Source organism: Poecilia reticulata, chromosome 18 (genome assembly GCF_904066995.2).
Source record: "Poecilia reticulata chromosome 18, P_reticulata-male-v2, whole genome shotgun sequence".
NCBI lineage: Eukaryota > Metazoa > Chordata > Actinopteri > Cyprinodontiformes > Poeciliidae > Poecilia > Poecilia reticulata.
In genome coordinates, this window is record NC_088847.1 from 16978298 (window position 1) to 16993751 (window position 15454).

Here is a 15454-nt window from a genome sequence, read left to right on the forward strand (position 1 = left end):
CAGATGAACAAGTAATGAATTGTTTGCAAACTTTTAAAAACTGTTGCCTTATCTTTCCAAGCCTTTTATAAACTTATAAAAATGCACACGAATTCCATAGCCACTGCAGAACACCTAGCACAGTTGGGAGCCATAAACCAGAGCGCTCGTTATTCTCTGATACAATTACTTGAAGCAAGCTGCTCCTTTCTATGCAACTTCCTAGTTCCAATGTGAGGGTGGGTAGAGTCCCTGGTGGTTTAGAGTTACTGGGTCAGCTAGCAGTCAGAGAAAGATATTTCAGCAAACACACACCTGTTTCTTCCTGATTTCTCACACACTGACCCTTCCCTTGTCCTATGAAGTTGAAGCTAAAATTAGAATTCACGAGGGAGGCAGCCTGAGGGATTAAAGAAACTGCAATGCAGTAGTACAGAGAAGGGACCTTCAGTTAGTAAATATATCGTTATTTACTGGTGGTTTATTGTGATTTCAATTTTAAAAATTGACTTGATGGCATTCAAAACTCAGTTCATCTTCTTTTGAATTAAAAATCTCCATTTTGGGAAGCAAACATAGGTTCATTTCATTTCTCCTGCAATTAAAAAAAGCCTGATTTTGGCATGTTAGACCAAATATACTAATACTACAGCAAATGTAACAACCTAATGTAGACTAAATAAAAGAGTTTTACATAAAGCACAAATATTAAAGTGAAATGGTGACATGTATGCAAAGTGTGTGCAGATTTCTCTGTAAAAAAAAGTGTTGGAATGCCTCCATAAGCTATTGAACCACAGCGTCTGCCATCTGAAGATAACGGCGGGTCTTTATCGGTCAGCGTGTTCACAGACTATACAAGCGTCCAGAGGGAATCGAGGACACTTTCTGTGAAAGGATGCGCGTCAGTGTGGTAGTCAAGCAGACAAAAGGACCTATCGTATCCGGAGGTTTATGTTGTAAGGTCACTTTCATTTTCTCAGGAGACGCACTTCATTTTCAGGTCATTAAACAAAAGGGGCGAGTCGTTTCTCACTGCATAGCTAATGCAGGCTTATCAGGATAGTTGCCTAACATTTCTAATTGTTTGGAGAACCATAAAGCACTATACAAGCAACTAATGCAGAATTTAAAATTTATTTAAATTGCTTAAATACCCACTCAGCAAAGCAAAGTTAAAAGTGTGAAGTTACAATAAAAATAATTGTGTTTTGATGTATTGAATTAAACTCTGTGCACTTTAAAATCCATTTTGGTTTTCTACTAATCGAGATCAGTTCACTTGGGTAACAATAGGCCAACAAAACCACATCATCCAGAGATGCAAAGATTACAATCTCGTGATCATTTTCTAATGAGACAACATTGGAATAGTATTCATTCAAACCTTTCTCCCACAAATCGTGACTAAAGAGACAAAGTCAAACTATCTGTGCGAACATGTGCCGTAAAACAGGGTTTAAATAATTCAATCAATGACAAAAGGCTGACATTTTAAACTGTCTTGCATCTTACATTGGGGACTAGCATAGTAAGAATTACTAAAACAGCAGCATCTGTATTTCAGATTTCTGAAATGCTGCCAAAACCAGCGTGGTTTTTGACAGACATTTTATAAAACCCAACTGATAAAATGAAGTAACTGTACTGGTACTGTACTTGCTGCTGGTCAGCCTTTTTTGCATCTATTTAAAGTCTCGCTCACGCCGACTCTCCTTCAGCAACAATAAATTTCAGATGTCAACTTCTTATATCTTGTCTCTTCGTCTAACTTCATTTTCAAGCACCTGACTGATACTGTAATGGCAGACAAAGAGTTATCTCTGCTTAGTAACTGCAACCATTATCTAAGGCATTTTGACCAGTTAAACATTTAGTAGTTATATACATTGCTAATTTGATATAGATCAGATTTTTGAATTTCAGACCAATTGCTAAGTCTGATTGTCCGATTCTGCCCACCAGCTGATTTTTTGATGTATAATGTAAAAAAAACGCTCAAGACGTGTACAGTCTCAAACCATACACCCTCTATATCCAGTACACGAACACCACAAACAGAATCTGGCTGCTTCACAGTGCAGTCGAACGTACCCTACTTTAGCCTAAAGCACTTCTTCCTTGTTCAGAGAGATGAACTGGGAGAAAATAATAAACTACAATGGCTGAACATAACTATATTTTGTTTCAAAATTAAACCGGTTTTAAATGGTTAATTTCACCTTGATTTTACAAAAAAGCTAATGCAAACAACAATCATAACAAATGACAAAGCTAATTAGAAGTCGAGATGATTATTTTTGAATTCAAGATGCTTTCTTTATTAGGTACCATGTCAGTGAATTACCTACAATTTTTAAGATGTATATAAAAAAACAACAACATAAGAAGCACTTGGTGAGAGAATCCATAAAAGGAACAGAAGCAAAAAGAGAACTCTTCAAAGTATATTGTATTTCCACAATCAGCCACATGGTGGCAGCCTTGCACACGGAATAGAAGAAACATACAGCAGATAATTCTTTACTTTTTTACAAGGTGTTTTTTTTTCACAGATGTGATCGTCTGCTGGTAGTGTAAAGAAATTGTATTTGAGTTTCATCAGCTGATGCATTTTGCTGCTTTTCTTCTGAGTTATTTTAGACTAACCCTAATTATTAAGACAGACTCATTATGACAGCACATGTTTGTGTGCTCCACATGTCATAATCTCCAGATGGATTCAAAGATATGTTTATTATTGTGTTGTTGGCCATCTATATTAAGCACTGGCATCCAACTTGTAGGACATGGACTTTGGGAGGAACCAGTTTCCAGAAAAGGCTTATGAGCCACCCGCCTACTGGGACGAGACAGACGGACCCTTCAGTTGGCCACTCATGGCTCCACATATGGCCTGCATGATGTTCAGCAATGACACCATTTCATTTCATGAAGCAGTTCTTGGTCAAGTTGTCCTATTGGTTTGAAAACGTAAAAAACTAGGATAATCTACAAACAGATTTTCCTGTCAAAAGGCTAACTCAAAGCCAATTTCAGATTTTTTAATCAATCAATCAATCAAATGTTATTTGTATAGCACATTTGAGCAGCAAGGCATTTCAAGGCGCTGTACGTAATTAAAAAACAAAATAAAAACAACATGTGACATTGAATAAACAGTAAAAAAGAACAGCAGGCTACACTTTTATTGTCTTTTCACAAATAAAACAAAACAAAATCTGCTTCCCAGCAGAAGACCAGCAAATATCAAAGAAATACTTTGAAATAAGATGACAAAGCACCAGTTAGCACTGACAAGTACTTTTTATTCTTGATGAACACAAGTTAGAAAAACCCATTTTAGTTAGAAATAGCTTAGTAGAAGTATAATTTAATATTTAAAATAGACCCATTGACTTATTTACATCAGGGCTCCAGCACCTTTAACATTTACATCCACCTAGTGAGCTGCTTTATAGAATATGAACAATTTATACATTCCTCTAACACAGAGCACCATTTCTCTTATCCACACTTTAAACTACGAAAGACAAAAGAACATGATTTTCAAATGAGTCAGAAATGCATTGATCCAAGAAATTCAGGAATCAGTTACCAGAAAGTAGCTGCTTGTCTAAACTCACACATATTTGAAGTCAGAGCAAAAATCAAAAAGATTAACATTGGAAACTATGAAAAAGAAAGCTGGGTGACAACCCAAGTTTTTCTTGACACTATGAGTATTGAGAAAGATGGCAACAAATCTGGAGAAAAAAAAGACGCTTTTCTGTTAGACCACATATGTCAAAGTCAAGGCCCGCGGGCCACATCCGGCCCGCAAATCAATTATCTATGGCCCCCTGAATGATATTTAATTACTATGAGAACCGGCCCGCAAGCCAGAGCCGCCCGCTCGTGTTTTGCCCGCAAACACTACATTTCCCATAATGCAACGGTAGCCCGCGAAGTGACTACAGCGCGCCCAAACGGCTTCATTATTCATTATTCAGAGCCTCACCCCGAACATTGATGAACTTGTACAAAAGATGAGACACCTCCAAGTATCAGGCTCAGCCTCAGACAAGTGAGCATCACAGAGCAGTAACGTATTTTCAGTTTATAAGTTTCAGTTAAATTTTTACATTTGTTTCTACAAGACGTGATTTTTCTTTGAATGAAGTATTGTTTTGTCTGTGTGCCATATATTTTTGTATTTATTTTATTTATTTTTCAGTTGAATGGATTCAGGTAAAATTGCAGATAAGAGCCATGAGAAAGAATACAACTGATTTGATTTATTTTTTTACTTTACTATTTGAAAGCAGTGATCGCTAGGATCATAGAGCAGCACAGTAATGCATTTTCAGTTTATAATGCATGCACTTTGATTTATGCATTTATCTTGATATTAAGAAACATATTTTGTTTTTAAAAACAATTAAATTTGTTGCTGTTTGCCTCTTGAAAAATGTTTTCCCTTGAAGTTACTGACAGAGCCATAACAAAATATTGCTTTATTCATTTAATCGTTAAATAATATACACTGTGTTAGGTCTTGGTTCAATAGGCTATGTGCAATCATTTCAATATGTTTTAATAAACATTAAACAGTCCGGCCCTCGGCTTGTAGCAAATTTGTTTTTTGGCCCTCTGTGTATTTGACTTTGACATCCCTGTGTTAGACCAATCATATTACAACTAATGTAGGTAGCTTGAAATGGAAGGGTATGGACTTTTTTAAACACCAATATCTATATTTTAAGAAATAGCTCTCTAGTTTTAGAGATGCCTATTAGTTAACGGGACAAAAATAAATGGGTAACAATGTGTTATGCTTCCTCTTTTTTCCCCCAAAGTGAATATAGTCCATCTATAGCGTGACCTTGGCAACAGAAAAGAAACACATTTTCAAGCTGCGTCTAAGCATTTCTACTCGGTTGGCACCAACTGTTTGGCACTCTTTACAAAGACGGCAAATAGAGTGGATCTGTGGCATAAACAAGCCAGTGGGTGGAAACAAACATTTGAGAATGTCCACTTTTTTCAGTGTTCACACATCTCAGAGCATTTATAGCAACAAAAATCGCCAAGATGTCTCTCGCAGATCTGTTCTACATCCCAGTCACCCAGCTTGTGTTCATATATTCAGCTCCATGTCTCCCTTTCTTGTCTCCGTGTCCACCCTCTTTACTTTGGACTACTTATTCCCTTATTATTTTCTGGCTTGATTCCCAAGGCAGATGGTCCTTACAAGCAGATGCTCCCCACCCAATCCACATGACAGAACAAACAAAGGCTGGAAGCAAAGCAAACAAAATCTGCTTCCCAGCAGAAGACCAGCAAGTATCAAAAAACACTTTGAAATAAGATGACAAAGCATCTTTAGTGTAAAAGGGACAAGATTAACAACAGAACAGAGAATAATCACTTAATATACAGTAATATGATACAAAAAGTGTAGTGACCATTTGTATTAAGCCCCTTTTATTATGTTACCTGTCACAACAAATCCACTGCAGCCAATTTGCTTCAAAAGTCCCTTAATTAGTCAACAACCTAAAGTGCACCTGTGTGTAATTAAGGTTTATGAAAACATGAATGGAAAAGACACGGGACAGAGGCAGAGGTCCACCATTCAACAGGATAACTACCATAAATGAAGCAGAACCTGGTGCCCATCTCCAGCAGCCATCAGGTGAGACCCAGGGTTCACTCTGGACAGGTCACCAGTTCATCACAGGGCAACACAGAGACACAAAGAACTGAACTATGAACATAGACAATTTAAAGAGATCAATTAACCTTGGTCATGTTTTCTGAAATGCTGGAGGAAGAACCCATGCATGCATAGGGAGAACCTACAAACTCCATGCAGAAAGACCATTCAAACCCAGGACCTTCTTGCAGACTGCACCACTGTGCAGCTCAGTTTGCCAACGCAAACTTTTCAATTAAAGGAGGTTAAAGCCACAAGTCAAGCAGAAATGGAAATATTTATGTGTAAAGAAAGTCACCGATAACAGTTTGCCATGAGAGACAGAACAAAAAGAAAAGGAAATGCCTTCCGAAGATATTATGGAAGTTACGATAACTAAAAGAGCGTTGCACCAAAGAACCAGCTGTTAGGAACAAACCTCATGGCTCAGTAGATCAACAATAATCTTAATAGGTGGTTGTAAAGCATAAAACAAATTCTCCCATTACACCATGTGGGACTTAGTGAAGAGTAAGCGCTAAGGAACTGAGGAATCAGAATGATTTAGAAAAGAAAACGCAAACATCTGCTCATGTTTTTAAACCCCAAGTTTGCAGTGCTCATGATATTCCTCCCACCTAAATTATAAGAAACGCAAACAGAAAATAGAATAAGAGCAAAAAGCAATGTAGGCCATACTACTGGAGGCAAACTTTGTAATAATGACTACAGATATTCAAGGGGACAAAAAGCTTAGATATTCATAAATTCACCCAAAATATATTTAACCACAACAAACGACAAAAGGCAAGATGTCTTCATTTCCTCCAACTCTGTGATCCTACTTGTGCACATTTACAGTCTGGATTGTTTATCCTTTCATGACTAATGCATTAGTTTGCAGAGCTTTACTCCTTAACGGCACTAAGATCTGCGCATGCAATGAGTATTGTTTCTCATTTTTACAACATGTATGGTAATTGCTGGGAACGAAAACTCACAGTTTCCCCAATAATGACTCTGAAAAAGATCTAAGAGCACAAAATAAATGTCAAATCAGGTACAAATGCTGAATCTGTAATTCTTATCTTTAGCACGAGATAATGAGAAGTCAGTTAGGTGAGCAAATAAACATTTTCCTGAGTCAGGCATAATGGGTAGTTAACTACCTTCTGGCTTATGTGAAACAATTGAGGAGCCTGAGGGGAAGCTATGGACTCTAACTGAGCCATCATTTTTCTGAATGAAAGCCAAAGTACTGCAGAGAGGGAAAACCATCAGAGAATTAATGCAAATTATGTGTGCACATATTCAGAAAAAGTACTTTAAAACTCGTTTATATCCAAATAATTTGCTGAGATTAAAAATTATATAAAACATTACAATATAACAATGTTAAAATATGAAACTAGGGTGTTTCATATTTTATACGACATATGTCATTATTGAGTTGCAATAGCAAATATGTGAAACAAACAACGCTCTTTTGCCGTTTAGCGTTGCTTTCGATTATCGTAGAGAAGCACAGCAGTGTTAATATTATAGCTGAATTTTACCTAAAAAGAATGGGTTCTGCTGCTGTGTCGGGTTTTTTTTTTTTTTTTTTTACACATTAATGAGTTTCTGGGACACTGTGGACCCATCTCCTCATTTTATTATGCAAACAAGAGAAAATGCAGACACAGAGATGATGTTTATGAAGCTATGTAAATAAACAGACCCTGTTCTGTCACTTGATTGTGAACTAAAATGAGGCTTTATGAGGATTATAATTTCTTCTAATTCACAATTTTCATTTACGTTTCTATTTCTACTCATATTCCACTTTACTTAAACACGTTCCCTCAATAAAAACTTCAAGATGTGTCTTAAATACAAAGGGACCTAAACATCATTTGTACACAGCTGAGAAATTAATTACTGCAAAACTACAACTGCCATATGATTAGTTGAATTTTTGAAGTAGGATTTTGTGGGGTATTTATTAGCAGTCAGTGTCCTAAATGCAGCAGATCACAGCCTGAGCGCCTTAGTTTAAATCAGGGGTCTCAAACTCCAGTCCTCAAGGGCCGCTGTCCTGCAGCTTTTTAGATGTGCCACAGGTACAAAACACTGGAATGAAATGGCTTAATTACCTCCTCTTTGTGTAGATTCAGGTGTAGTGCAGCAGAGGCACATCTAAAAGTTGTGCCTCTGCTTTTAGAGTCCCTCAAGGGCTACTGTCCTCGAGGGACAGTAGCCCTTGAGGACTGGAGTTTGAGACCCCTGGTTTATTTTATAATATTTTTTTCTGTTGTAAAATAAGCAACTGGATCATGCATCAGTGCTGCAGCGCGATAAAAATACATCTGTAGTATTTTTGCATGAGTTGTAACAAGAATACTACAGTACTACAGCCTATGGTTTCATACAACATACAAAGGTTGTATAACGGCTTGTAAATTCAAGCTGTTACACCTGAATTTTCCCACTGTGGGACAATTTAAGATATTTCTATTCTATTTACAAGAAATACAGGAATTAAGATTTCAATAGATTTTTAACCCATTAAGATTCATCTATAATACCAAATATGGGTCTGCTTAACAGACACATACCATAATATCCTATTTAAGCATACAATTGTGTGAAAAAAATATTATTGTGTAAGCACAATGAGAGTGTTGGCTTCTGTGTGTCGGTGAACCTTTATGGCTCCTCCAATCAAGCTGCTCATGTTGTTGGCGTGTCAACAATATGAGCAGTTATTACTAACAGGTGTAAGTGATAAGTGTTATTACTTACACCTGTGTCCTCCCCGCTTCAACCCAACTCCCAACGAGTTTTTTTTTTTTAAAAGTCAGTTCATGAAGCTTCATAAATTTAACATGCGTCATTGCCTATTTATTTCTTCAGAGAAGGCAAAAGTCCAGACGTGACAAAAACTGATCGAAAAAAAGAAAATAAACCGAAATTTAGGAAGCAAATAAACCTGAGCAGATCATAAACAAATAGGTCAATTCAACATTGCCTGTCAGAAAATTAAAAAAAGTTAACTGATGTTATTAAAAACGTGTACTTTAAATGAGTTTATTAATTCCAATTTTTAAAAAAATTAATTTTCGAAAAAAAAAATAACTTTCCCACAATGAATCTTCTTAAACGAGGCAATATTAAAGTGACTGGTGTCTGACAGGCGTTTATGTCGAACCAGCTGCATGCCTAGAGCCAGCAGACGGATAATAAATTAATAAATAATATCCATAAAAATTGGCAAAGGGGCTGAAACATGCCACATCTGTCCTACCAGTTGATGAAACCGCAGCATCCACACGGGCAGAAACTGTCACCACTCTCTTTGCGTCCATTTCAGAGAGAAGAGGAACTGGTTCCAGTCGAAAATGTTTGGTTTCTAAGCCACGGGAGCTTTAACCAAGCTGAAAGTGAGGGAGCGGATGAGAGACGAGGACTTGCTGCTCGTTCTTAACTCAAGTTTCGTTGAGGGGCGCATGTTCGTGCACGCGGTTCTCTCAGACACGAGCGAGCGTACGCGAGCGCTGGAAGGTGATGACGTTGACGTTGGTCGGACCGTAGACTCGCGTTCTTAGTCAACTCAACTGTGAGTGAAAACGTTGTAAAAACCACTTTAAACCATTACAGGTGCAAGAGAAGTGTGCCTACCAGCTCTCGACATCTAGAAACTCAAAAGTTACTAATTTGCCAGATAGATAAAGCTCAGTCTTGTATGAAGACGTCGATTTTCAAGCATTGTCGCATGTTTTGACTCGATTAACTCATGAATATGAGGGGTCAAAGTGTGGGTCGTGAACCATTTGCAGCTCCTGAACCTGAACTGATTCCGAGTGGCTCCTGGGTCCAGTTCCAAAATGACACAAATTTGACCCGCCAGCACAAATTGGTGCAGATGGAAGCGGAAAAGTGTGTGTTTTTATAGCCAAGTGTTAATTGCAAGTAGCTCCACATATCCACAAAACTTCACTCAAAAGCAGTCTTCAGTCCACCCACATCTACCTTTTATTAGTTTATTAAGCTAGATAAATAAAGCATTCTCAAATAAAGTTACCAAAATTCTGTAACTATTATGAAAAGGCTAAATTTGTTGCCATCTCACCCTCACACCCCATAAATTATGGATAAAAAACAAACAAACAAAAGAACTTTTGATCTGTGAGTGCTTTACTTGATGACCTGTGACAAAAGTTTTGGATCCTCCTGGATTTTGCCACATTGACCAAAATCATCCAAGTACTGGCTAGAATGTCAGACATGTTTTTCTTAAAATAAAAAAAAGGAAATCTAAACATTTTGGGTCCCCTGTTCTCAATTTTCTTAGTCTAGGGTCATTATTTAGTCAATTATATGGAACAAGAACTGACACAGGTCACATCTATTTCTTCCAAATCCCCAACATCTGACAAATAGCTTGTGTTATGCCTATTTTATTTATTTTTTTCAATTTTAAGATTTGTTTGCCTGCATCTTTTTTTGAAAGTAATTGTATCAGTTAAAATATTAAAAATGACAGTTTTGCTTTGCTCTGTTCACAAATGATGTGGAACATCTAAAGGCACTTTTGTATGTGATTTGGGTTGGATACAAAGACAGATCCGATTTTCAAGTGAAAACCGCACATATTGATTCTCTGCTATCCAAGAGCATCATGTAAAATCCAAATAAGATACTGGACATCTGTTGAGCTTTTAATCTAAATATTTAAAAGCTCAAAACATACTTTGTGCTGCCCGCAGCCAGTTTCCAGAAACTTCTGTAATTCTTTTCCATGGCTAAAAGAATTCTGCTTTGAATTTATTTGTTCTTCAGCAATCTTTGGTCACAATGTTCTCCATGCATCACTTTCCCATTCAAGATTTTTTTCTTGAAAGCTGCTACTTGCTGAAACCGTCCTAAGTATCCATTGCAATATATGAAGCACGTGCATATCTTTTGCAGTGTTTGTCTGGCATGCTGCAGGCTGTATTAAACTTTACAATTCCCAAACCGTTTTTCTGAAACCATCAAGGGGGTCTTCTAACTGTGTTTTCATCATGAATCTTTAGAAGCCCTTTCGAGATACCACTAGTTTCGAGGGTTATGTAATTCTGCACCAAACATTTCCTCTGGGTGCCGCCTATCGAAGTGGGGATTCTGCATAACAGTTGCTACGGGTCATGCACAGTCAGTGCTTAGTAATCTCACTTGCTGTTGTTTTTTTTTTCTTGTATACACACACACACACACACACACACAATGTTATAAGCAACAAATTACGTAAGTTCATGGAAAGAAGACTTAACATCTGCTCGAAACGACAAAGAATAAAATGTTACTATAGAAAGACGAGCCTGGCGTGCTTCTTGGTAAATCAGCTGTCAGCTGTTCTAATGATCAGAACGATTTTCATGAACACTTCACATAACCGTCTTGGCAGCCAAAAGCAGCAAATGCAAATGATCGTCTAGCTCCGTCTCCCCAGAGTACCACAAAACAAGAGAGGTTTCCGTCAGACTGCGAAACTTGCTCTGTTCAATTAAACACAGCAGACGGCTTTGGACAAACGGGAAGCTGTTTATTCAGCAGATCCGACTGGAAACGGCTGACGTTTCTAAAATAAAATCATGAAACTGTGGCCTTAGCTTTGTTCTGGCCTTGATGTGCGTTTCAGCCTCTGAAAGTAATTTTTAGACATTTATTTCTGGAACATGCGCTCCCATATGCAGGTAAGAGAATGTGAAGTGTGCCTCTAGAACTCATTTGCCTCATATAATCAGGTGAGGAAAGAAGTATCTTTATTTGCAGACCAATACATTTGGCGATTCAGAATGACCTCGATTAATGCCACAAAAACAAGATGGTCCACAAATAAATAAAGCTCTCGTTGCTGGAATCTTTGACCCTTTGGTATTAAAGAAGGCCATGAAGTGACTTTTTTTTTTTTTTACACTTAAGATTAAACATTTCAGATGAGGAGACCTAATTTAAAGAGACAGCTTTCAGTTTATTAGATGTGTGTCGATGAGAAAGGGACATTATTGTCTGCAGCCGTAAATCGTGTTTCTGTTGAGATGGCTACAAATATCTGAGCACCTGCTCAGAAAAATGAAGCCAAACATCTCCAGACAGACTGGCACAGGTAGAATAGTGGCAATAGAAGGACATTAATGAGGACACATGGAGATGAGAGATTAGCAGATGGCGTCATGTCATCATTTCAAGACAGTGTGTGTGTGGGTGTGCGTGCGTGTGTGTATTTGGGTTACCCTTGCACTTGAAAGTGAACTTTAATGCAATAAAAACAGCTTACCTATTTAGGTCGAGTGAAAATTTTGGAGGCTATTTTTGTAGCGAAGTGCTTTTTTTAGCCGTCTCACTGTAAACAATTTGCATTTTAAATATCCTGGACTCCACAGTCCTGCATATATTCACAAGCATCATTTTTCATCTAATGACCGCACTAGAAGCAGAAGCCCCGCCTGCGAGATCACCAAATGATCACCAAATGAGCATCTATTCCCGTCCTCAGCTGTGACGGTGTCCTACGTTTAATCATGATGTATTTGGGCTTGCACAAGGTCTCTGCAGTGCATTTAATGAGGAGACGGCGCCGATATTAGCATGAATAACTTTGATTCATCACAGAGCACAGATAGAATAGGCTTTCATAAAGCCAAAATGGCTTTATGAAAAGTTTCCGGGGAAAAAAAAAAAAAAAGTTCCGGCATTAGATTGGAGGAAAGGCCATGGTAAGGTGATTTTACGGTCAGGCATGACTGATGATAGGAGGAGACGTGATTTACAGCCGAAGCCTGGAAGATTCCATTACTCAACGTGGCACTTACAGACAGCTTTCCTGCTAATAAGTCCTTCTGACGAATTAATCAGCCTGAATGGAATCAGACAAGACGGTTAAGGTATTAATCTCATAAGAGCTCACAGCTGAGAGCGATCATAGCAGCCATTTATACTGTCGTAATGCAGGGAACGTCCTCCACAAGTAAAGTCACGGTAAAAAGAAAGCACGCCGATTCACTTCTAAGGTTTTTACACGTCAAGGCATAAACTACCAGGTTATAAAATGATTAAATTATAACTTGGATTTTGTTTTGTCGGAGGAGATGCGACAAAATTAAATCAACCAAAAATGTTTTTTGGCAGTTTTGGCCGCCCATTAGTCTGCGAGGGGTTTGATGTTTTGAAGTCCATCAATCTGCAGTGAGAGGGATTATTCACAAGTATGAAACATGAAATCGACATTGATCGGAAATCATTGTGAAGGTGAACTGGTCAAAGGAACTGCAAAGCAGCAAACAAACTACCTCTCCTTAGTGGTGGAAAGGTAGTGAATGGGCTCATTTTTGCAGTCATTAAGTCGAACACAAGCTCCAAACTTGGCTGAATCTGGATCATGCAATTAGTGAAAATACAGAACCAAAAAAAAATTAACACTGGTTTGGTTTATTGCTGCTCTTATAGTTTTTCCCCTATAAGAAACTGAGTCACAAAGATAAATGTGTATTTTTGTACAGCTGAGGCTAGATTTAATTTTTTGTAGAATCCGTTTAAAGCCATATAACCCTCCATATATGCAAAGTCAGATTTAAAAGAGATGGACTTTCTTTAAAAAGTTATGGTTAAAGGTTGTCTTTATCCCACTCAACTGTCAATGAAAGGCAACAAACAACTTTTGAGAAGCGCCTTTGATACAAACACAATAGAGTATGAGCTGGGAAATGTCCCATTTCTGAATAACTTGATTCCATTACATTCTCCTTAGCGCCACCATTAGAAAAATAACTTAGAAACAATGTTACTGTCTGAATGCTCGAATATATTTGGTCACTTCTCCTGGGTCTATTTCTGGAGAAAACCAAAAGCAGCTTTTCACCACAATCGCCTCACATGCACTGTCGAACACAAACTGGGACGATTCTGATTTATCCATCTCTGAAAAATGAAGCATGCTTATTTCCTCCCTTTAAATGCTTCCACCCCTCATGAGGAAGACGGTGTGAAAAATTGTATTTCACAATGCTTTCCTCCTCACTTTAAGGCATACAAATCCAGTTTGAAGTCGGATATTACCACGTGCTTTAAGTTTTGTGGTTAAATGTTTGAAAAAGCCTTTGCCTAATTTGCAAATAAACCCTCCCCGTCTGAAAACTCAGCAATTATCTCAGCAGACGGTCGCTTAAAAGTCCGCAAACATTGAAAGCTAATTAAAAGCTTTACTCCATATGTCAGTTCTGTAAGCTTTACTTTCTCTCCCTCGTTAACACAGATGAAACTAAATATAGCGGGTATGTCCTGGAGACAAACAGCTCCCCACAGTTACAATCTGCAGCGTGAGATTCATGTTCTTCCTTGCAGAGGTTTATTTCTACATCAAAGACACATGTTGCCTCCAGACATCATGACCAGAATGCAGGTAACTGTATTCATCTCAGTGCCTTCAAAAAAAAAAAAAATTACAAGTTTGTTGAAATTCAACTTCTTCACAAACCAATTTTCCCCACTAATCCCAGAATTCCAAGTGATTATTTTATCAGATGATCTCATCAAGGTCTTTCACTACTTTTAGGCACAAAAGCCTCCAGGTTGTCACGGCCTCTTTACTGTCAGGCTTTGGACAAACGCAACAGATGGCGGAGCGTCAGACTCCTGGCAGTAATTTGAAGAACGCTCCTTGATGCCCAGAGGGAATCAACGAGGCCGTCACTAACCAAGGCGTCAACTGCGCTTTCCATAATTCAAAAGTCTTATTATGGCGTGTCGCGTCCAGGATGGCTGGGCGATAAATCTTTGCCAGGGTGAAATATGTGTTTTATTAATGTTTCGTTGATGAAAAATTGAAGCCACAGGAGCCGTGACGTGTTTGCGAGTCTGCTGTGACTAAAATCAGCAGTGGTGGCTGATCAGGTGAAGGTCATCAGCCTGACCTTTGAGTCTGAGGCTAGGAGGTTGATGAGAATTTGGTCAAAAGTAAGAACATGTCTAGACATTTAGGGAGTCTTTTAGATCTAGTCAAGTTTTTCCGACAAGGTGGAAGTCATCTTTGGGTGATCCATCAGCCGAGAAATTAGTATTTCTTTCACGAACTAAAAACATTAAGGAATTTTGGCAGTTCCGTTTTCTTTACGCCGATATGTTCAGTCTTGGACAATGTCTCTCACCCTCCCATGCATGAAACTGTTGCAGAACTGGTACATCCTGTGTGCACAAACTGGCATCATCAAAGATCCCTCCTCCCAGCTGCTGCTAGGATCACCACTGCTCCCAACTTAACTCTTCACATATCTGCTGTTATTTGCAGTCCCCCCCCCATTTTTCTAGCCTTTTGGTTTTTAAGCACAAATATACATAAACATTTTGTATGTTTTTCCTAAACGGTCCTACTCATCCTGGTCTTGTATTGTGCATCTGCCCTTACTCTTATTGATATTTTTGCCTTCATGTGAATCTTCCACTTGCCTGGTACCTGAACTTTCCCACTAATGGACAATAAAGACTATATCTTGATTTTGTTCTATTCTATAGAATTTCCACAACAGAACACGCAGTAAATAATGTTTTTACCAGTCCTGTCAATCTTGTTTTAGTGCAATTACATTTGTAGTCTCATTAAATATTTGGTGGCCAATCAAAAGACCAAAAAGTTTTTCCGTTTTTAGTTTCACCAAAAATTGAAAAGGCACAATTGGCATTTACCAACAAAAATAAGAAAAACAACCAGTTTAGCTGAGTTTTACAAACTTCACTGATTGACAAGCACTTGAGTTTCAGCATTTTCCAGTTTCGATCAGC

The 15454-nt window shown here is 38.1% G+C and overlaps 1 protein-coding gene across 2 annotated transcripts in view; it reads right to left on the minus strand.

The window, feature by feature from the left end:
- Positions 1–9125, minus strand: part of kcnip4a (potassium voltage-gated channel interacting protein 4a) — a 138854-nt gene extending 129729 nt beyond the window's left edge. The window contains exon 1 of one of the 2 annotated variants that reach the window (XM_008435799.3): positions 8943–9125. In XM_008435799.3, the coding sequence (XP_008434021.1) occupies positions 8943–9003 (61 nt within the window). In that variant the 5' untranslated portion in view covers positions 9004–9125. The remainder of the gene's footprint in view (positions 1–8942) is intronic. The other variant, XM_008435804.3, reaches the window with a different exon arrangement.
- Positions 9126–15454: the final 6329 nt, after the last annotated feature.